Source organism: Taudactylus pleione, unplaced genomic scaffold (assembly GCF_031769625.1).
Source record: "Taudactylus pleione unplaced genomic scaffold, aTauple2 ptg000122l, whole genome shotgun sequence".
Taxonomy (NCBI): Eukaryota; Metazoa; Chordata; class Amphibia; order Anura; family Myobatrachidae; genus Taudactylus; species Taudactylus pleione.
The window spans coordinates 3,504,198-3,528,178 of NW_028284524.1; the positions used below are offsets into that span (position 1 = coordinate 3,504,198).

The following is a 23,981-nucleotide window of genomic DNA, read 5'->3' on the forward strand; positions in this document are numbered from 1 at the left end:
TTCATCCGCAAAACTGTACTAAAGTATTGGCATATTTTACAGGCCGATCCAATTATTGGGAAAGATTGTATTCATCCCCCGTTGTTTTGCTATAGAAGAAGCCGTAATTTAAAAGAATGTCTTGTCTACTCTGATATTAGCCCAGGGGTCAGTACTAATTCTAACTGGTTGTCCTTACAAATTGGGGCATACAAATGTGCCAAATGTGTGAATTGTCGTTATTTACTAACTGGAAACAAATTTTGCCATCCCATTACGGGCAGGACATTTCATTTGAAACATCGTATGACATGTGAAACCAAATATGTCATATATGTGATACTGTGCCCATGCAAGAAAGTGTATGTGGGCAAAACAATGCGTATGCTGAAGGAAAGAATTGGGATGCACAGATGTTCTATAAAAAAAGCCACTATTAATATTGATACTAGCACACCACCTGTGGCCAAGCATTTTTTTACTTGTGGACATATGATCAAGGACTTCAGATTTATGCCAGTGGACCATATACCACCCTCACGAAGAGGGGGTGATAGACATCGCTTATTGTTACAACGCGAATGCGAATGGATTTATAAACTTAATGCAATGTCTCCAGCTGGCCTCAATGAGGAATTACTATTTACGCCGTTTATTTGAATTATTTCTTTTTTGATGTATCGTTGTATGTCTTTTATGAAAATTTTTGGCGTCTTTGTACAAATCTTTGAGCATTATGAAGTTAGCATATATTTTTGGCAACTTTAATCTATATTATTGATGGCGTTCTCACTACTAGATATTGGCTCAATGTTATTGATGTTTTGTTTATGATTATTCTCTTAGTTTCATGTTTATTTTTTCTATTTTTTTCTGTAATGTAGGTATGTATGTTTAGCCCTTTATATATCTGATCGATATCTCTTGTTAAGCCAGAATGAGATTTTTTCTAAATTAGCTATAATGATTGGTCATTTAGTTTCAATGGCTGAATAGCTCATAATGTGCTAATGTCTTTATTAATATACATTTATTTAGCTAGTAACAATTATATCCTCTGGTTATGATACACATCCCCTATATGGATTCGATTTTGGGAACTTATACCTCATGCGTTTTTCTTGTGTTATATGTTGTCTGTTTGTGTACGTGCTGTCGTCTTGACGACCTGTTGGCTCCCCCCTGAGTGAGCCTGGACACTCCCCTTGTTTCTGTTGTTGGTAACACGGGGTTCCGGCTGACCGGATGTTGACAAACGGCGTTCGCGTCGCGTCACTTCCGGGTTGGCGGAACCTTTAGTGAGTCCTCCGGAAACAATGGTGTGCACATTGGTTCCCGGTGGGTGATGTCTCCAGGTGTTGGTGCTTGACGATCGCGCGCGCATGGACAGGTGAGTACGATGTGTGTTGATTTCTCATGCTATATTAAGCCTCATTATGCAGTACTTTCTTATGGCTGACCCTTGAAAAAGGCTATATGTGCCGAAACGGCCCGTTGGGATGGCTGATCCTCATCGCTTTATACTCTAACTGCAGCTTCCAGTTATGGATGAGTACTTTATGATAAAATTTTTTGATGATGGCTTTTTTATCAAGTTTTTTCTATTAAATATGCTTGTTTGATACATACATGGTGGTGTGCTGGTTCCTTGGTTTATCCTGAAGGGTAAACTTTTTGGTTCTGTTGCTATATATATATATATATATATATATAGAGAGAGAGCATCCAACACAAAGTGATGCATGCAGGAGGTGCGGCTGCGATGCTAACCCGTTGCTCTGCGTATTAAGATGTACCATTGATCCCACCATCGGTTGCACCATTGAACATTGCACCAGCCCTATGGAGGCACAGACTCTTTATCTGAACAAAGCTGCCTTCGCTGACCACGACATGTCTACATCTGGCTAGCCATCCCCCTGTTACCACCCAGAAATGCCCATTAAAATCACTCTCTTTGCATCCAAATTTGCTCTGTGTCTCAGAGCAGAAACCAACGGTATGCGACCCGTACGCATGCACAGGATTAAAACATTGGCACATTGCATCCGACATCGACACTGCGTCAGGACCAGTATATTTCACGGGTTTAACATCTTACCTGTCCTATTACGTCTACAAGAAGCTTTAAGGCGCGGGGATCGTGAACCAGGGAATCTGTGTAGAATGAACCCAGGTATTTTTGTGGTGCCTCTGTATTGTCAACAGCACAGAGATCAGGACGCACATTGAAACCATGATTAATGCGGCCAACTGTGAAAGGGAAGGCTCCTCCTGCAAAACACAAATAAATCAGTTACCTACACTACATATAGTATATGTCAGGAATACATTAGAACATTTTGATTTTGTATCTCATCATATTCCCTATCTCCCTGATCCTCAGTATACTATATGTGTCTACTGGAACAAAAAAGTACAATACACGAGAGACCTTTTTTTAAAGTCTCAAGGTTGTAAATAGAAATACTGTAATAGAAAAGTTAAAGTATTGACAATGTGTAAACTAATTTGACAGGCAGTAGCCAACGCGGGGTGTGTGTGGGGGGGTGGAGGAATTCTAGGTACCTAGAAACCACCCTGTTTGACCAGAATCGTAGCCTCATTCCCTTGTGGCATAATACCGTAATTTGCGAGTGTCCGCCATCATTATCATTATCCATTTTCAAGATTGTAAATAGAAATACCGCCATACACCAGCGAATTGGGGGATTATTCCACAAAGGGGTGGGGCCTAAAGACACAATTTACCTGGCCCCATCCCAACAAGAGCTGCTGCATTGTATCCATATACGTATTTCATCTGATTGTTATTTGCTTTCTTCATTTATTACTTGTTTGATGTATGCTTGTTTTAATGAAATGCTACAATAAAAAAATAAATGAAAAAAAAGCCTAATTACAGACTAGAAAATGCCAATAGAACAATTAATTATTCACATAAGCCGCACAGTTTGAAATAAACTGCCACAGAACCAGACTGCAAAGTAAGATTATATTAAATTTATATAGCCAATAATCTGGGCTCATATAGTGGAGGTATAAATATAGTTATAAATACAAAGATGAGTGAGTACCACATTAATCACAACACAGGGCCTGATTCAGAGATGGATGCAACAGTGCAGCCACTTTGTCTTTGTACGCAAAAGCTGTGCTACAATATGCAAAAGCCGCAGGAGGCGTCTTAAGCAGTGGCAGTTCCTACCCCTTTGGATGAGAGTGGGCTGCCGCTGCTGCGAGGGAGGTGGGGACTGGAGAGATACTCACCTCCCAGTCAGGTCCCGGTGCCTGGTAATAGATTGGACAGGCGCCGGGACTGGCGCATGCGCACTAGCGGCGGGCAGCCACTCATGCGTACTTGCAGCGGGCAGCCACTCATGCGCACTATTGGCGGGCAGCCACTCATGTGCATATCACCAGCTATTAGGGGCTGCATTGGCTGCAGCCCCTAAAAGCTGGGTAGGGCTGGCTGAAATGCAGAGGAGTAGCTTCCTAATGGAAGCCACTCTCCGCTAATAGCAGCCTGGACTGGCAGTCCAAGGGGGAGGAGACAGCTCCCACTGAGACTGCCTGTTGTGTAAGTGACTGGCGGACAGAGCTTCCAATGGGAAGCCATTGCCAGTCACGGACTGCACTGACTAGCTACACTGAGGTGGTGGGGCTGCAGCCTCTAGGCAAAATCCGTCACTGGTCTGAAGTAAAGAAACGTCCACTGTCGGCTTCTCTGATCTATTGCGTGACCGTCTGACTTCTAAATAACCCGCAGGTTACTTAGGGTGTCTTTTGCGTCCAAGTACAAAGCCACTGGCTTCAGCACACCCAGAAAACGTGGCCGACATTCCCCCATTTCCTGGAATGCTTGCCCGTTGCCACTCCAAATGCCATCAGCATGTCAATCATGGTGCTGCTTATTGGGCACTGTGAGCGACATTGCAGACCCATATCTGCACATGCACAGTGCGGCTCCTGTACATGCACAGATCTTAAAACAGATGTGCAATAACATAGAACTAACATACACAAATCAGCACATGCAGGGGCTGGCTGGCAACTTTTAGCCTGGGGGGCAAATGCATGCAGGCGGTCCTGGCAGAGGAGTAGCGTGTAGCCAGGGTGCCCGAAAGAATGTGTGTGCTACAGCGCCCCCCCTCAGGAGAGGACACCCTTATGCAGGCCTCGAGTAGTGCCCCCAGTAGTGATCCCCCCTATGCAGTGCCCCTTGTGCCCCCAGTAGTAAGCCCCTTATATAGTGCCCCCAGTAATGGTAACCCTTATGCAGTGCCCCTTAAATAGTGGCCCCAGTTGTAGTCCTCCCCCTATGCAGTACCCCCACTATTGCCCTTTATATAGAGCCCCCAGCAGTGGTCCCTCGATGCAGTGCCCCCAGTGGCAGTCCCCTCCCCCCTATGTAGTGCCCCTAGTAGTAGTCCCCTCCCCCCTATGCAATGCCCCTAGTAGTAGTCCCCTTGTAGTGCCCCTAGTAGTAGTCTCCCCCAGTAGTAGTACCCCCCTTGTAGTGCCCCCAGTAGTAGTCCCCCCCTTGTAGTGCCCCCAGTAGTAGTATTCCCCCCCTTGTAGTGCCCCTAGTAGTAGTAGTCCCCCCCTTTGTAGTGCCCCGAGTAGTAGTAGTCCCCACCCCTTGTAGTGCCCCCAGTAGTAGTAGTCCCCCCCTTGTAGTGCCCCCAGTAGTAGTAGTCCCCCCCCCCTTGTAGCGCCCCCAGTTGTAGTAGTCCCCCCCTTTGTAGTGCCCCCAGTAGTGGTCTCCTCCTTATAGTGCCAGACCCCGCAGTAGACACACATAATATATATATAAAAAAAAAAAACACTTACCTGACACCCGCTCCTGCTTATGGTCCCGCCGCCGAGATCAGCTCCCCCATCCGCCGCTTTGCATTATGGGAGTGACGTGTCATGGGAGTGACGCGTCACTCCCATTTTACCCACTGCAGGAGCCGGAAGATGTCTGGCTCTGGCAGTGGGAGCAGCAGCCGATGAGAGTCTGTCAGACTCTCATCAGCTGCTAAAGCAAACACACAGCTGCCGGCTATGGCGGCTGTGTGTTTGTGCTGTGTAGCGCTGACCGAACTCCGTCCGATCAGCGCTACACACACGGTGCAGTCTGTGTCACAGTGACACAGACTGCCCACGGCCTGCATGACGCTGCGGCCCGGGGGGCACATGGCACCCTGCCCCCCGGCCCAGCCCGCCACTGAGCACATGTGAGTATTAAAGCCATGTAATAGCAACAGTAGTATGCAAAATGCATGCATGTAGAATATAACCATAAGTATAGAAAATATGCAAATATATGAAAAATAAAATCATGTATAAAAAAAGAAAAGAAAATATATGTCCCAACACAGAACAATAACAAAAATAAATACAAAAAATGGAACCAGCACCCTAGTGCCTTGCTATCTTGAGAAAATTATAGTAGTTCAATAGTCATCAAGCACTTGGGGCCAAATGTAATAGGGTGAGAGTTTAGAAAATATGAGAGTTTTCTCACACTTTTGAAACCCAGCCAATGTAATAGAGTCCGAGAACAAAGCAAACGCTCATGTTTTTTAGACTAAAAAAACTCCTGATTTAAAATCTCATTCAGATGTTTTCCCATTTTAAAGATAAAACTCGACCAATGTGAGAGTCTACTGCTAAACTCTCACATTTTCTATACTCTCACCCTACTAAATTTGGCCCTTAAACTCAATATGTTCTTTCAATCCCATAGGACTCATGGTCTGAAGTTCATATATCCACATGGCTTCTCGTTGGAGGAGACTTTCAATTTGTCACCTCTGTGCAAAAGGTGGGGCATGTGGTTTATAAATAATTTACCTCAAACTTGGATGACCAAGTTCTGCAAAATGTGAGGCCATTGGTTTATCAGATATTCCCACAATCTGGGCAGCTCTGATCGAGGATCTATGGTTAGCGATTCGATTCCATTCCTTAAATGCACATATAGTTTTGACTATATAAGCAAGACCACAAGGGCAATACAGTAGGTAAACCGCATAGTCACTGGAGCAGATTACACAATGTTTAATCGGGATCTTAGTACCCTTATGTTGGTGTTTTAAAATTTGTCCAGTGAGCATCGCATTATGAGTCGTACACCCGATACATTTCTGACATTCAGTTTTTTCTCTTCATATCCACATAGTTTTGTGGAATGTTTGAAAAAATGAGAGTTATGGTAAGAACTTACCTTTGTTGAATCTCTTTCTTCGAAGTCCATAGTTTCCACAGGAAGACCTTGGGGTGCAGGTGATGAAACTGATCTGGGCACCACGCAGTTAAAGGTTTCAGCTCCCAGGATGCACTGGGTCCACTCTCCCTACACCCCGCCCCCGAGCCAGAGGCACCTCAGTTCGTAACAAGCCAAAGGCTGGAGGAGGATAAGAGAGAAGGAAGACTGGTACACTCAAGAATCACATTCTCACACAAAAGGAGATGGAAAACTGGTGACAAGCAGCATAGCCCATATGAAGCCATTTGCGTGAGGGCGTGTGCCCTGTGGACCTCGAATAAAGAGAGTTAACAAAAGTAAGATCTTACCATAACTCTCATTTTCTTCAGGGTCCATAGGCTCCACAGGGAAATCTTGGGGATGTCCCAAAGCAGTCCTTTTAAGGGTGGGGACACTCCTGTGCTGAGAGGAGAATCCGGCACCCAAAGGAAGCATCCTGAGAGATGAAGGCATCAAAGACATAGAACCTTAGAAAGGTCTGGACAGAAGACCACGTGGCTGCCTTACACAGCTGAACAGCCGAGGCGCCACAGCGAGGTGCCCACGAGTGACCCACAGACCGAGTAGAGTGAGCATTAACAGAAGTTGGAACATGCAGGTCCGCCTGCGAGTAATCTTCTGAAATAGTCACACGAAGCCATCTAGCCAATGTTTGTTGGCTGGCCATCCCTTCATGTGAAATCCATAGAGCACAAATAAGGAGTCTGATTTCCACCTCTGGGAGACCCCATCTGTTCACCAGTAGTTGAAACACCTCTTGGTGAAGCGACCATTCCACGGGATGCACGTTGTGATGGCTGGGGAAGTCTGCTTCCCAATTGAGAACTCCCAGAATGAATACTGCTGAAATGACCGGGATGTGACCCTCGGCTCATGTCAGAATGCGGGATACCTCTGTCATTGCTGCCTGACTTCGAGTACCTCCTTAATGGTTGATGTAAGCCACTGTTGTGGCATTGTCGGAGTGAACCTGTACAGGTTTTACGTGAAGTATGTGCTGGGCCAGGTTGAGGGCCCTGTAGACAGCACGAAGTTCCAATATGTTGATTCGACTGATGACCAACGGTCCTAAAAGTAGTGCGGACCGTTCACTGCGCCCCAGTTCCGGAGACTGCCATCCATTGTTAGGATTACCCAGTCTGGGATCCAAAAGAGGTTACCCCTGGTTAAATGAGATGTGTGTAGCCACCAAGATAGAGACAGACGCACCACTGGAGAGAGCATCATTGTCTGAGCTTTGATCCGATGGGGTAACCTGTTCCACCTGGAAAGGATCAGCCTTTGCAAAGGCCTGGAATGGAACTGAGCATATTCCACCATGTGGAAGGTGGACACTATGGATGCCAGAACCAGCATTGTTGAGTGGATCGACACTTGGCAACTGTGGAGACATCTGCACACTCATAGTTGCAGTGTGGAGATCTTGTCTGATGTCAGAAAGATTCTCTGATCCTGAGAATCCAGCAGGGCTCCCAGATGAATAATTCTCTGTGAGGAATTCAAGGAGGGCGTCTGGTGTTCCAGGTCTGCTTGGTCCTGGGTTTTGGCGGCCCTAGTGGAAGCCGACTGCCTAGGAAAGGACTAACCTTTAGGCTTTCCTTGAGGACAAAAGGACTTTAATGATGTAGTCCGAGGCCTAATACAAGTAGTTGCTGAGGACAGAAATTTAGTTTCTGATGCTGCCAACGTGGTTACAAATTTGTCAAGGTCTGAGCCAACCAAGATCTCCCCATTGCAGGGTAACCCTTCTAGGCCTTTCATGGAATCCGCATCTGCCTTTCATGAATGTAGCCACAGGGTATGGCGGGCAGACACAGCCGCGGCCTAGACTCTGGAGGTTAGGAGACTGGCTCCAATGTCACTTTTCCAATATAGGAAGCTGCATCACGAATGTGAGCAACAAAATACATCTGATCCCTAGAAGCATCTGAGGGAAAAGAGTCTTCAAGTGCGTCAGCCCAGCTCTCTATAGCTATAGCCACACATGCAATAGCCATGGTTGGACGGGCAACATCCCCTGAAAGAGAGTATATCGATTTCAGACAAGCTTCCCCTTTTCAATGAAGTAACTGTAGGAATAGGCAACTTAGCAATTTTAATTAAATGCGTAACATATGAATTCACTGCAGGGTGTGTTTCCCATTTTGCACAATGAGCCACAGGAAAAGGGTAACATTAGGTCAAACATTTTTGTGGTTGAAACCTCTTACCAGGTGAAAGCCAGGCTGCAGCCCTGTGTTCAGCTATTTGATCCAACAGAGGGAATTCTGCTGAAGCCACTATCTGTTGTTTAAACAGAGGGTGCTTGGATTTAGGGGCTGGCTCTTCATCTTCTTTTAATTAAGATGGATCTGGAAGGTCGTACCAAGGCAGAAATATTAATTTTTGACCGACTCTCATCCTCCTCCAGAGGGCAGTCAGGGTTAGAGAGATCAGCATCTACTGCCTCCTCAGATGATAATTCAAAATCTGATAGTTGCGTGGACTATGACAATAACACAGGATGCTTAGAGGGCTTACTTGGTAAGGGCTTCTCGCCTTTCAACATGGTTTGAAAGGCATTAGATGTAGCCATTAGACTCTGCACAGAGTTAGAGAGTACGTCTACCCATGGTGGGGGCACAGGAGGCCTGTATCGCCTGAATCTGTTGTGGCCACCCCAAAGGGGGAATTACGGCCTTCTGTGATAACCCCATAGGGGGAATGACAGCCGGAACCGCCAGGCGGTCTGCAATAGTGTCCAGAACCTGAGAAAATTAAGCCAAGGGGGGCTCCTTTGTACAGGTGGTGGTGATAACTATTCCAACAATTTCTTTGTCTTGTTTGGGCAAAACATCAGACACATGTTTAGTTCTGGCTTTAAGCAAGCATTTCTTCAAAACATTGCTATCCACAGCTGATTGCACCAGGGCCATAACAAGAGGTTGGTCAGGATGGCACCTGCCAGGGATGTTGGTCGAAAGAAGTGTGTGTATGTGGGGGGCACCATAGGCAAAACTACATCAGTCTTCCTGGAGTGACAATCATTGGAGCTCCTCTCACAGGAGTCACATTGCCAGGCCAGCCGTGCCTCGTCCAGCAATATAAATGATGCAGGTGGAGCTCCTACCTGTCAGCCCTCCTCCTTCACCGGCCTGCATGGCAATAACAAGAAGTCACTTGGAAAAAGTGACAGGACAGGAGTCAGGACTGGGGGGATCGGTATGAAATACCGCCGGCCCTCTTGCTGGCAGTTTGGATCCTGGCAGCGGCAGGTCAACAGAAGCACAGTTCCCAGCAGCGGAAGCCCGACAGCGCTGGAAATCCTGATCGTCAGTAGGTAAGTAAAAACTAACCTAACATAACCCCCTAACCCTCCTTAGGGGTGCCTAACCCTAACCTCCCCCGAAGTGCCAAACCCTAACCCTCCCTCCCCCTAGCCTAACCCTCCCGGGAGGGTGCCTTACCCTAAGTCCACCCCGGGTGCCCTAAACCTAACTCCCCCCTCCCCGCGGTTGTCTGCTTCGATCAGGATGCCGGGCGCCGGTCTCCCAGCGTCGGGAGAATGACAGGCGTCTAGATATAGACGCCTGTCATTTAACCCTCGCCGGGATAAAGCAGTCGGGAAGCCGACTGCCGGGATTAAGACAGCCGGTTTCCTGATTGCATCCCAGACTGGGGCTGCTGCAGCATTCATATAAGCAAAGATCAGCAATTTATTAAAAATAATATGGGGGTGTCCAGGCTTCTAGTTACAGCACTGTATTACATTTTGTGCTTTGTAAGGAGGATCCCTTGCAAGGTGACTGAGGCTGCCTACAACTAATCTTTTTGTTTGGGCATGATTAAGATCCTAGAGGGGATCGAAACACTGCTTCTCCACTCTATCTAACACCCTTCCCCTTGCAAATCCTGCATTCACCCCTAACTGGGACCATGTTACTTGCTAACTTAAAAGTAACAATGCTGGAGGCATCTAAAGCTGGGAGTGTAATGTATTCTGCCCCTAGGGCAAAAAGGAGGTGGTGGATGTGTAAAGGCAGGGCTGCAGGTAACACCCATTTATTCCCAAGAACACCAGATAGTAGCATTGAAAGGAAAGGACGTTTCCTACTGAGGACCTAACTAGGCTGCAGCTGTGAGATTCTTATGCAAAGGTAAGCTATTAGCAGGCATTCTCTCTCTCACTTATGGATCACAGGAGATGTTAATAGGGAACACTTGCTGCAAAATAAACAAACTGTTGACGTCACACACCCAAAGCACAGGGCACACAATGATCAGTTGCTGCACAGTGAAAGAGACTTTTGTTCTTGTTTCGTTAAACCTAGATTATCCGCCCTGCACACCTTGGGTCTGATTTTAACGTGGTTATGTACATGTCTGCTTCTTTTTCTGATCGCACGTGTGTGACTTTATGCAAATATTGCTACAAGCCCTTCACTAGTGTACATCTGTGGGACTGTGTTTGCAAGGACTAAGTCGCCCACTTTAAGCATTTTTAGATGCTCAATAACCTCTTCATGTGTCTTTAGACCCACCCTCAGCTGCACTGTTAAAACTTGCAACAGCCTTATGGCAAGTGCAGATTTTCCGTTTAAGTATATGGCCTCCATTGTGAGCAATTAAGCTTCAGTGTATGCAAACACTTCAGCAACATGTCTGCAACACTCCCGCAACACGCCCGTAAGATGGCCCATTTCCGTGCGTCTGAATAGCACCTCCCTGTTACCGCCCAGGACTGGCCTAACTTTTCAGTACACTTCTGCGCATGTGTGTCTGAAATCAGTGCTGTGACTCTGCTGTATGGACACAATCGGTACATGTGCATGGTGCAACTTATACGCATGCGCAGTAAAAAAAATTGCTCAATTGCGTCCAACAACGACATAGCGTGCGACATCGACATAGCATGCGACTCAGAATCAGACCATTTAAGTTGCACGCCTTGTCTCGGCTCTTGCAAGATGCCTCCAGAATTTTTGGGGCTGATGCATAGTGAGTACTATGTGGAGAATTCAGTTAGCCGCAATAAGGCATTAACTTTTCGCGGGTCTAGTTAATCCACATGTGGCACAAATATGGCACTTATCACATGTATGCGCGCACCCGTGTTTCGTGCAATCCTATTCCATAAATGGCGTTAACACATTCATGCGATTATTCTTGCTAGGCTGACAGGCACAAAGTACAGGTGAAACAGGGGAACTCTGCTTATACCCCCAAAAAGGGAAACTAATATAGGGTAACAGTGCAGAAGTCTGTTAGTGGCCAAAATTCTAAAATTGTGTCAAATGGCGGCTATAAGCATTTTTCTATAAAAGTGAAAAAAAGTTAGAAAGCTATTTTTTTGGGCCAAATGAAAACGGTAGTTAAATTTGGGGTACATTAACATGGCTATAAGTATATTTTTTGTATAAATTGAAGGTACTTTTAAAAACTATTTTATAAACATCGATTACTGCCTCCTACAGTGTTTTAATCCCTGTCCTATCGATACAGAATCCCCATATACCTGTCCCAATACTTTAAATCCCCTTTTTATGCATGTTTACTTTTTCACCCAAAAATTTACATAATTATTGGCCAAATTAAGCTAATTATATTTTTTTTCCTAATTAGTTACTAAGGAGGGTGTCTCAGTGGTCCTGACATTTTTTCCAAAAAATAAGGGTTTTACACAACGTATCATCTTCTCCAGGGGTCTCGAATACAGAATTGCGATACCTCCAATACAGATTTTGCACCCCCGAAAACCGCTCCTAATAGGATTGCGTGATAAGTATTTAGTCGCACGATTAGCCTTTTTTCACAAAAAATGGCTTATTGTGGCTAATTGAATTCCCCCCTATGTTTGTTTGCATAGCACATTGCACATGCCCAGCAGAGCTGTAAATGTGCTTATGCAGACCCTCACTCAATTTGCATGTATTAAACCTTACAACCAGAGTAGTGGAACAGTGGTGTGAAGGGGCAATCTTATGTAGGTAGAGGTCAGTTAGGGTGCAAATGCGGCCAATTCAGACCAATGAGGAAGTGCATATACACCTGTTACGAGGCATATCTTTTGTATTTGTTACAAGGTAGACACAAGTACGCACTGATAAGGATGTAGTAACAGTCAGGTGTGCAGAGAAACATTCTGCAAAAGTGTAAACATCACATAAAATGATCCTGATTTAATCAAGAGGGGTGACATCACAGCTGCCTTTATTACACGGAGCTCTTTCGTGCTTTAAAGCTTTGATTTACAATGGATAACATGCGTTTCTCTGCAGAAGTGCAACTGGAATGATTGGGGTACTTGTAATGGAATGTATTCCATTACAAGTACCCCAAATCTGCCAGCTCAGAACTGGTGCATAAAACAGGTCCTTCTTGCAAAGTGGAAATTGTGCTACACCCCTAAATTTGCACCTGTTCTAATTGTTTATCTCATTTAAAAAAAAATATATAGCTGGAGCGATCAGTATATTCAGTTTTTAGCCATAAAAGTTCCAAATCCACACAACTACTGCTATCGGCATGTGCATGCCTCTGCTCCTTCATAAATGCTACCATCTTACCGGAAAACCATGTGTACCTCAACAGACTTTTTGTTTACAAATTCTCACCGAATATACCTTCTGTAACTTAACATATTTTAAATCTGTTCACTAAAATTGCCCAAATGTCACATAGAGGGGTTTTATGCCGTCAGTTTAGCAGGAATTAGCAACATTTTTCATCCTGTTTGATTTCAAAGTAGACATTTATAGTAAGAGAATATTGTTTTTTACTGGGTTTTTTTAAACCATATACAACAGAATGCAAAAGAGAGAAATACCAGATAGCAGGGGCTTTAATGGGCTGTATTCTCCTAGCAGCTATAGTTATAGAGATAGTCAGTCCCCAATAAGAATTCATTACAAAAAACAATTAACAGCGCTCATTTGGAACACTTTGAATTGTGCAGCGAATTCTTTGTGACCTGAACCAGACCTCCAACTCTATATCAAACCTTTAAAGTGGATTTTGGTCTAATGGGGCGATTACAAGTCTCCGGTGATTTCTTTACCACTCCAAGGGACCTACCATCAGAGTGTAACTGCTGTTCTGCCAAATTATAGGACCCCAAACATGGTGAGTTGGTACTACATTTACAACTGGACCACACCACTAAGTTATAAATAGATCCATTCCAATCCAGGAAGTAAAATAGGAACAGGACACTCTATGTACTGCACTTATGTCCCATTGGACTAACAGCTATCCAGAGGGAGGTGCTATTTGAAGGTTATATGCTTTTTAATAATATATTGTTTTATTGTGATATATGTTATATATATATATATATATATATATATGTATGTAGTCTTTTATGCACTAATGTAATAAATGCTGCTATTTTTACAGTTTCACTTCATCTGCTCATTTGTGTTATATTCAATTTATCCTCAAATGAGCGCTGTTAAATGTTTTTGTAATATACAACAGAATATCTGTATCGAAAACAAGTGCAAATTGGGAGTATCTTGATTAATATGGCCACCTTCAGTCAGCTGTTCAGTAAGAGCCAGACAGACAAAAGATTTATTTTGTGGTTTGTTATTTGTTTCGGTACATCAGTCTACAGTAAACAATATATCTACAAATAGAGAACAATGAAGACAGGTGCTAATCTTCCCAAGAGCGGGCTTTCCAATAAATTATTTCAACACCTTAGATGTAGAGGGCAGACAGGAGAAAGACTTTTAATAAATAAATACATAAATAAATAATTAAGTGACAGCATGACATCATTGAGTCCACCATGACCTCCTCTCCTATCAGAGTACTCTAGAGGGAAATGTGAGGCCATCTGTAAGACAACTGAAGCTTAGCCAAATTGGATCATGCGACTGGACAATGATCCTGACCACACCAGTGAATCTACAAAATAAAAAAATTAAGATTCTGGAATTGCCTGTATCACTGTGGTGGGACCTGAAGAGATGATGCATATAAACAATTGCCCTCAAGCTCAAACATCAAGGAACTAAAACATTTTTGTAAGGCAGAGTTGGCCAAAGTTCCTGAAATACAATATCAGAACATATGATTGCTGCTAAAGGTTGTAAGGTCTATCTATCTATCTATCTATCTATCTATCTATCTATCTATCTATCTATCTATCTATCTATCTATCTATCTATCTATCTATCTATCCATCCATCCATCCAGAGAGAGAGAGGCAGACAGACAGAGAGACAGATAGCTGGTTTGCTCATAGTCATCTTCCTTATTGCTAATTGATTTGCACATATAACTTGTATATATTGCAAACTATTATTATTATTAACAGTTTCTTATATGCCGCAGCATATTCCGTTGCGCTTTACAATTGGAAACATAAATAGAACAAAACTGGGTAGTAACACACAGATATATAGGTAGGAAGGCCCTGCTCCTAAGCTTACAATCTGTCAGCTATGTAAGTGATGTGTCTTTGCATATCTATGACTTGCCATCTGTTACTGCATTACAACTTACAGCATACTCTACTAGCCCCTGGCCTCTTGTCACTGATTTTATCAACAGACTATACATTCCCTCTAAATATTATAACATATTAATATGGTAATAAAAGAAGCTCAGTGTTAATATAAAAATAAATATTCTGCATAATACTGTGTACCACCAATGTATTGATCAGTACCTTAGAGTGCAAGTGAAAGGATGGGGAGACTGCGTTTTTTTTAATCTTAAAACTAATAACACCTTTATAGGCCAACAGGATTATGTGTATAGGGGAAAGTGATGCTGTAAAACCATTATCTCCTTTTTATTTGTCACCATAGGCAGTGTGAATGCAGGCACCTCCAGCCGGCCATCAACAGAGGGGAACAAGAAGATTTGTCTCACTAACATCTAAAAATCCCATCTTTTATTGAGCACAGCAGGAAGCCAGGTCCTTTGTCTGCTTCCCTGGTGAAAGGCAGTCTTCAATTACAGTAATTGGCCATGGCATGGAAAGGAAAGGCAGCACTATATCATCCCTTTTAAATCACTGAAATGGAAAAGAGTACCTGGGCATTATTTCATTGTATTACTGTAATTAACCCTTGTTTATATAACACAAGAAAATTCTGCAGTGCTTCACAATATAAAACATTTTCCAGATCCCAAGTGGTCATGATATCATTTTTTCCTTCCCCTGAATGTTTACATCAATGATTTTTGACTCTTTCCATTCAGAATCCATGTTGTTTGTTCATTTTTTAGATGATAATAATAAAATGTTCAATTTAATTACATTACTGCTGTTTACTGCCCTCGCAACCGGGTCGATGGTGGCCCAGAGCGCATGCGCACGACGGAGCCAGCTCCGTCGTGCGCATGCGCGAGACCCTGATAGCGACGAGTAATCCGTCGCTCCAGGTCTCGCACCAAAGGGGGCGTGCTGTCGATGTTGAGTGACAGCACGCCCCCTTTGGTGGGCGGCCCGGGGGAGTGGCAGCCCAGATGGAGGCGTTCCCATGAGAACTCCTACCGTCTGGGGTCGGCCCCACTGACATCACAAGTGATGTCAGTGGGAGAGCTTTCGGCTCTGTTTGAGCCGAAAGCTCTCTGGGGCTTGCGGCAATGAGACCCTACCACAAGGGTCTCGTCGCAAGCCCGATGGTCGCGATGGTCAAGACCATCGCGACCATCATCATGGCCGCTCGCATTAGCTGTGGGTGGCACATTAAAAGACGCCCTGATTCAGAGCAATCGCTCTATCAGAGCGTCCGGCTCTGAATCAGGGCCACAGCTTGTATGTAAGCTGGGCTGTAACTACTGACTGGCCAGGATAGCACTTGCCAGGGGCGCCTGTTGGGGGTTGCTACCTAGCTCAACAACACACATTTTAACTCTTAATGCAGAGGATGGTTATCCACAGATTACCCCAGCATTGCCTTTTGGTTTGAGCTCCTAGAAATGAATAAACAACTTACCTCCATGAGCAAAGCAGACTTTCAGTTTTGGGAACTTTTCAAATATCCCACCCATAATCATACAGCACATGGCAGTAGTTGTCTCCGCTGGCATTCCTTACAAAGCAGCAACAACATATGGTTAGATTATTCATTACATTAAAATCAAGAATAAATAATGACAATGACTGACCAAATCTGTGGGCCTTTATCACAGATTTCAATGTGAATATAATAAAAGTGAAAAGGATGTTAATAAACATTGGCCTATTTTAACAAAGGATCCCATTTTGAGCCCGATCATTCCCTTCAAACCCAAATTTACTTAATGCAAAGCGCTCAATGTAAAATATAAGTTAGCAAAAGTGCTTTGCCTTCTTGCCCAGAACCCTCTAATGCTGGGTACACACTAGACAATTATGAGGTCAATATCCTGACCGCAGGGATTCCGGCAGTCTGTCAGAATCCCAGCGCCGGCATCCCGACCACCGGAATCCCAAAGGGTTAGAGGGAGGGTGAGGGTTAGGCACTAGGGGGAGAGTTAGGGTTAGGCACTAAGAGGGGAGGGTTAGGTTTAGGGTGTGGGAAGGGGCAGGTTAGGTTCAGGCACCGGGGAGGGAGGGTTAGGATACCTACCGACAGGTGTCGGTATCCTAACCCTGTCGTGATGCTAGCGTCAGGATTCTGACCGCTGGGATCCCGAGCGCCGACATCCCGAGCGTCGGCATCTCTAAATGATGTGTGCACCCAGCGACGGCAGATGCAATGGGACGATATATCAGGCGGTCCGTACACGCTGCACGAACTGGTGTATGACCAATATATCGTTCTCCCGCTGCATCCAGAACCAAGGTGTCATTTGCCGAATCCTCAGATTGGCACTGCAGGCAAATCTTAAGATATGTTGAACGACGAACAGGAGGGCGCAATAGTGAGTACACGCTGGACGATGTGGATAATTTCTCGTTCCGATTCGCCTCAAAACACAACAAGCTTTAGATTATCACAAAAAGTTTTTTTAACTTGTGGTTCATGTGAAGCCTGTAAATACATAAAAGGCAGTAGCAATAAAGTGGAAGAGTACTATATTAATGGAGTAAAGAACACTGTGAGGGAAATTATTTATTGTCATTCAAAAAAATTTAATTTATTTTGTGGAATGTTGCTATGATCTATATTATACTGGCAGGACAACTAGACCTTGTAAGGTACGCCTCTCACAGTCTGAACAGCTTCTAAATATAAAGAAAGGACTAGAGACACAGGGCCTGACTCACAGGTGGACGCAGTGTCGATGTTTGTGCAGTTGAGCAATTATTTGCTACTGTGCATTCGCAAAAAGACCTGGAAACCTCTACGGCGCATCATGCATACCACTGAGTTTACGCACAGACCGCTGTTACGTAAAGGATTGCTCCCATTTGATATGGTGGCAGAAAGAATTGAGAGTTCCTAGGGGGTAACTGGGAGGCAACCTGAAGCATACCTCCCAACTTTTAGGTCCTCCAAAGAGGGACAGTTCGTGCGCCAAAGGCGTTCATGGGCAAAAAGGAGTGGGGCCTCGTGGGAAGTGGGAGGAGCCTCGTGAAAATGTGGCAGAGCCTTGCGGCTTCCGCCATTTTCGTCACTATGGGGGCGTGCCCAGCACTCTCCGAGATGCTGGGCATCCCCCAGACTCTCCGTATACTGTGCACGGCATCTGTTGCCCTCCTGCTCCCACAACTTCCCCCCCACTGCAGGAGACTGCGGCCCGTGGGTGGGACAGCAGAACAGTCCCAGAAAAATGGGACTGTCCCGTTGGATGCGGGATAGTTGGGAGGTATGCTGAAGAGAACACAAAAAAAGACTGTCTCGTGGGAGTGTTATCAGTGGTGGTTCTAGGGGTGGGCTAACAGGGCAGTCGCCTGGGGCGCTGGCCCCTAGAGAGCGCCATTGAGTCTCCAGAAGGTAAAAAAAAAATAATCCCATAATAATAAAAAAAACAGTGCCAGTCTCACCCGCGTTGCCGGGCGCCCGCTGATATTTGTTATCAGCGGGCCCCTGGCTCCCTCCCTACAAAGGCAGCCGAAGCTCACTCCAGAGTTCCGGCTCCCGCATAGAGCACTATGGGAGGGACATCAAGACGCCTCTCCCATAGATCCATGGAGCCGGAGCTCACTCCAGAGCTCCGGCTCCAGCAGAGAGCACTATGGGAGGGACGTCATGACGTCTCTCCCATAGATCTGTGGAGCCGGAGCTCACTCCAGAGCTCTGGCTCCAGCAGAGAGCACTATGGGAGGGACGTCATGATGTCTCTCCCATAGATCCGTGGTGGAGCCGTGGTCGGACCGGATGGCAGCGGACGCAGGAGCTATTGGTAAGTATTGTGTTTGTATATTTTATTTTTCAGAAGGGAGGCATGGGGGCATTACTACTGGGGGCATGTCTATAAGGGGGCATTACTACTGGGGGCATGTCTATAAGGGGGCACTACTACTGGGGGCATGTCTATAAGGGGCATTACTACTGGGGAGATGTCTATAGGAGGTCATTACTACTGGGAGAATGTCTATAAGGGGCATTACTACTGGGGCATGTCTATAAGGGGGCATTACTACTGGGGGCATGTCTATAAGGGGTATTACTACTGGGAGCATGTCTATAAGGGGCATTACTACTGGGGCATGTCTATAAGGGGGCATTACTACTGGGGGCATGTCTATAAGGGGCATAACTACTGGGGGCATGTCTATAAGAGGCATTACTACTGGGGGCATGTCTATAGGGGGGGCATTACTACTGGGAGCATGTCTATAAAGGGGCATTACTACTGGGGGCATGTCTATAAGGGGCATTACTACTGGGGGCATGTCTATAGGGGGGCATTACTACTGGGAGCATGTCTATAAGGGGGAATTTCTACTGGGGGCATGTCTATAAGGGCGCATTACTACTGGGGACATGTCTATAAGGGGACATTACTACTGGGGGCATGTCTATAAGGGGGCATTACTACTGGGGACATGTCTATAAGGGGGCATTCCTACTGGGGGCACAACTATAGGGGGCACTAATGGAGGCATTCCAACTTTGGGCACTACTATAGGGGGCATTCCTACTGTGGGCACTACTATAGGGGGCATTATTACTGGGGCACTACTAATGTGGGCACTACTATAGGGGGCACTACTACTGTGGGCATTGTATTAGGGGCACTACTACTCAGTACTGTGGGCCTTGTGTATAAGGAGCACTAATTTGGGCATTGTGTAAAAGGGGCACCACTGTGTGTCATAACATGAATAAGGGACTAATGTGTGGTGTAATTTGAATTGGGGATACTGTATTGTAAAGGGAATTACTGCATGTGGCATAATGTGCTATACAGGGCATTACTGCATGTGGCATAATGTGTTATACAGGGCATTACTGCATGTGGCATAATGTGTTATAAAAGCCATTACTGCATGTGGCATAATGTGTTATACAGGGCATTACTGCGTGTGTCATAATGTGTTATACAGGGCATTACTGCGTGTGGCATGTGTTATAAAGGCCATTACTGCATGTGGCATAATGTGTTATACAGGGCATTACTGTGTGTGGCATGTGTTATACAGGGCATTACTGCGTGTGGCATAATGTGTTTATAAAGTCCATTACTGCATGTGGTATAATGTGTTATACAGGGCATTACTGCGTGTGGCATAATGTGTTTATAAAGTCCATTACTGCATGTGGTATAATGTGTTATACAGGGCATTACTGCGTGTGGCATAATGTGTTATACAGGGCATTACTGCGTGTGGCATAATGTGTTTATAAAGGGCATTACTGCACGTGGCATAATGTATATATAACGGGCATTACTGTGTAAGGTGCATTACTGCACATGGCAATTATTCGCCACGAGGGGAGAGCCTGGGCGAAGCCCCGCACCTTCATAAGTGCTGGGCACGCCCCACAGTGTGATGAATTGGGGGTGTTCTGCAAGGACACGCCCCCTTTCTGGAAGCACGTGCCTTCAGCGCGTGCAAAGGAACGTCATCTACAAAAGGGGGGGGGGGGCGCAACTGTGAACTTTCGCCCTGAGCTCCACAATGTCTAGAACCGGCCCTGAGTGTTATAGTAGTGTAATGGGCATGTCATTGAACGCGACTGTATTCTCAAAGGCAGAGCCGAAGCCACAGAGGCCATGTATAGAGAAAGTTCAGAGGGGGATTCTGCACCTGTCATAGGGCGTTGTGTAGGTGGTGATTGTGATGATGCGCTGATGGAGTGTTTGAGTCCACCGGCGGATTTGCACTGTCCACACACATTGAAAGTGACCGTCTCAGAGCTTGCACTGTCCATGGCACATAAGTACACAAGGAGAACAGTGAAACTAGCATTTCTATATTATCACCGCTGCGCCTCCATAAACATTTGCACCGCTGAATGCATTAGCGTCCACCTCTGAATCAGGTCCACATTCCTTAGTCCTTCATTTAAAATCAAACATGGATGTTCCATTAAACCTTTTGGGCACTAAAACTTATCAAGGGAAATTGGAGGCAAAAAATTGTATAGAAGATATAGCAAGAGCATAAATTAGACTTATTTTTTTTAAATAAAAACTTTAACACTATATGAAACCACTTTTTTGTTTTGTTTATCTATTTACTTGTTTGGATTGACCATCCTTGCTAGAGGACGCTGGAATACATGATACTACAAAATTTGAGTGGAAGTGGACTCCTGTGGTACTTTATAGTTACCTATTGTTTGATGTTAATACACCAGGAAAAGGTTGTCCAATTTTTCCATTCTTACATGTGTATATAGGATGGTGTGTTAGTGAATACCTGGGATTTTCTAATTTTGGCTGCTTTTTGGGTGCTCCAATTTTTATGACTTTAAATTTTTATTGGCCATATCTTTAGTAGGTAGTATACAAGGGGGTATATTTACTAAGGTGCAGGTTTTTAGAAGTGGTTTTGTTGCCCATAGCCACCAATCAGATTCTACTTAACATTTATCTAGCACCTTCTAGAAGGTAATAGCTAGAATCTGATTGGTTGCTATGGGCAACAAAACCACTTCTAAAAACCCGCACCTTAGTAAATATACCATACTTGCCGACATTCAGCTCCCTCCTTCCGGGAGGGAGCTGAATGCCTGCATTCTGTGGGGGGCGTGGCCGGACTGAGATGCCGATTTGGGGGCGGGGCTGGGGGCGTGACCGCCCGATCGCATCATTGTGGCCCCACCCCCTCTTCACAATGCCGGAAAAAAGGCATTGTAAAGCAGGGGGTGGAGCCTCGATGATGCGATTCAGCGCAAATCGCGTAATCGGGCCCCCCGGCAGCGGGGGTTTTTACTAGTAGTCTGGGGGGGTAGGCGGCAGCCGGGAGGCTTGCCTGTCTTTCCGGGGGGTTGGGAGCGGCACCCGATATTCGGGAGGCTCCCGACCAAATCGGGAGGGTAGGCAAGCCTGAAATATACCCCTTGGTATCTTTGTTTGAGAGTTTTGTTTTAAATTTCCAAATGAATGCTGCTTGTGCCAGTCCCGGGAATAAATCTAGGTTATGTCAAAACAGATTAATTGGAGATTGGGCAGATACAAGTGAGAAGCAATATACTGCATGGTCCCATGTACTGAGAAAAAATAATATAATGGGGAATTTTTGAAAAAATCTTGTTTCTATGGTAAGAAGAGGATCCACACTACATAACAGACAGAAACAGACTGAAGCAATTCAGATTCAACTGGAATTCACAATCTAGAGAGGGCCATAACACACTTTAAATGAGGTGAGCAAAAATAAAATAGAATTGCAAGTTGGGGTCCTCTTTTGCTATTTTATGGGTATCCACATTTTCATTCGAGGGGTTTTTCTGCCCATTACAATGGTGAAATCTTACATTAAAGTGATCTTAATGCATTTGACAGGACGTGAATAGGGAGGGTCTGAAAAATGTAAATTAACCTAGGTAATAGATTCATTTTAATAGCGTTCACTCGACCTGTCCAGGAGATGAAATGTGAGTTCCACTGGTTAATGTCCTACAATAGTCTGAAAAAACTCTGGATAGTTTGCACAATAAAGTTGATCATTACATCTTTTTAAATAAATTACAAGATATCTGAGGTGTTGTTTCTGCCATTTGAAATTATGATTAGTGGTAAGAAGAGTCTTGAGATCTTGGGGTTCTACCTTAATTTTTATTTTATAATAAGAGAGCTAATTTGAAATATCATTGGCCCTCATTCAGAGGCGCTCGCAAGAAGCAAGCGCTCGCTCTGAATGAGGGCGGCCGCTTGTTTTTTTAAGTGCGGCCTCCTGGTCGCTAGCTAAGCTGTGGGTTACCATCCACAGCTTTAGCGACCGACCAGGTCTCGGCAACCACAAGCACCAGGGAGCTTCCTGCTCTGATCGAGCAGGAAGCTCCCCAGTGACATCACTGCTGATGAACGCCTCCGTTTGTGAAACCACCCCCCACCACGCCTACAAAACGGGGTGAGCTGTCGATCAATATCTACAGCCGCCCCTTTTGTAGTGAGCTCCGGAGCGAGCTCCAGGGCTTGTGCACGCGGAGTGCGGTCGCTGCGCGTGCGCAGGGCATAAACATCGACCGTTGCGAGCACTCAGTGCTTGCGACCGGGTCTGAATGAGGACCATTGTCCTTTAATAGCTGTGGGAGAGTAATTAATAGATTTGCTATTGTCAGCAAACATCACAATTATATTTTATACTCTGAGGGCTGATCCATACATCCAGTGTTTCAGGTTTATTTCTGATTTTGGAGACCAAGGTTTCTATCAATCAGGCAAATATTAAAGGGGACAAAGGATATGCCTGCTAGGTGCTGTTGGGGATGGAAATTGGTGGAGAGGAGAGTCTGCTAGCTAGAACAGAGGTAGTCTGTTTGCTATAAAGGGATTTAATTGCCATGAGCACCAGCCAATCCATACTGACAAAGAGTCCTTTTCATGAAGGTCAAAGATATCCTGTGAAATGCTCTTACTGCAACTAGTGCCATCACCAGGGAAGGAAGACCAGACAAGTGAGAATAATGAGTAAAGTCAGCAGACCTACTGATATTATCAAAGGCTTCTTGGCTGGGAATAAAGCCCACCTGGTCAGGATTTAGAAGACAGGAAAGGATCAGCATGCTTATAGTGGATTTCTTGCAGCAGAACAATATTAGCCTTTTGTCTTTTAAGTAATTGTACAGCTATAGGTCTCTTTATAGTGGTATTCTATCAGATGATATTCACCTATTAATATGTTCCATACCATGGAAGGTTTTATAGAGATGGCAAAGATGGCCCTTGGAGGACCAAATCATAGTGATGGTGAGGAATTGCTGGAAGATGGACGATAAGGGAATAAATGGAATAAGATGAAAGAAGCCTCACCGATGGCAGAGGCCAAAATGGCTCGAAAAATAATGAAAGAGGTCACAAGGGGTTCCAAACAATAGAACTTGAGTAAAATCATGGGGAGGCGATTGGTAATGGTGCAACTGAGCAACAGCAAGAAGCAAGGAAATGGACATTTCCACATATGTGCACATAGTAGGGAATGGTATGTGGGGAGTAGGGGGAGCAGAATTGGGTTCACTACTATGGATGGGAGTGGAGTGTGAAAGCAGTCTAGAGATGGGTGAAGATCCCAATATAGTATTAACAATAAGCATAAGTAGGAGATCCGATGGGGCTGTCATCCACAAAGGAACACATAACAAGTCAAACATTGAGGCATATAGTACTTGTGAAGAAAAGGTCTGAACATCCAAAATATATAACAATGCAATAATGACAGTTTTTAAAAAAAGACTTATCGGTTGAGATAATTAAGACCCAAAAT

General features: G+C 44.9%; 1 protein-coding gene across 1 annotated transcript in view; it reads right to left on the reverse strand.

Annotated features, from left to right (window-relative positions):
• Nucleotides 1-23,981, reverse strand: part of ACMSD (aminocarboxymuconate semialdehyde decarboxylase) — a 144,766-nt gene that overhangs the window by 37,470 nt on the left and 83,315 nt on the right. Inside the window, exons 7-8 of the mRNA XM_088472397.1 lie at nucleotides 16,171-16,266; nucleotides 2,081-2,253 (exon numbers count right to left, since the gene is read on the reverse strand). Of these exons, the coding sequence (XP_088328523.1) occupies nucleotides 2,081-2,253; nucleotides 16,171-16,266 (269 nt within the window). The remainder of the gene's footprint in view (nucleotides 1-2,080; nucleotides 2,254-16,170; nucleotides 16,267-23,981) is intronic.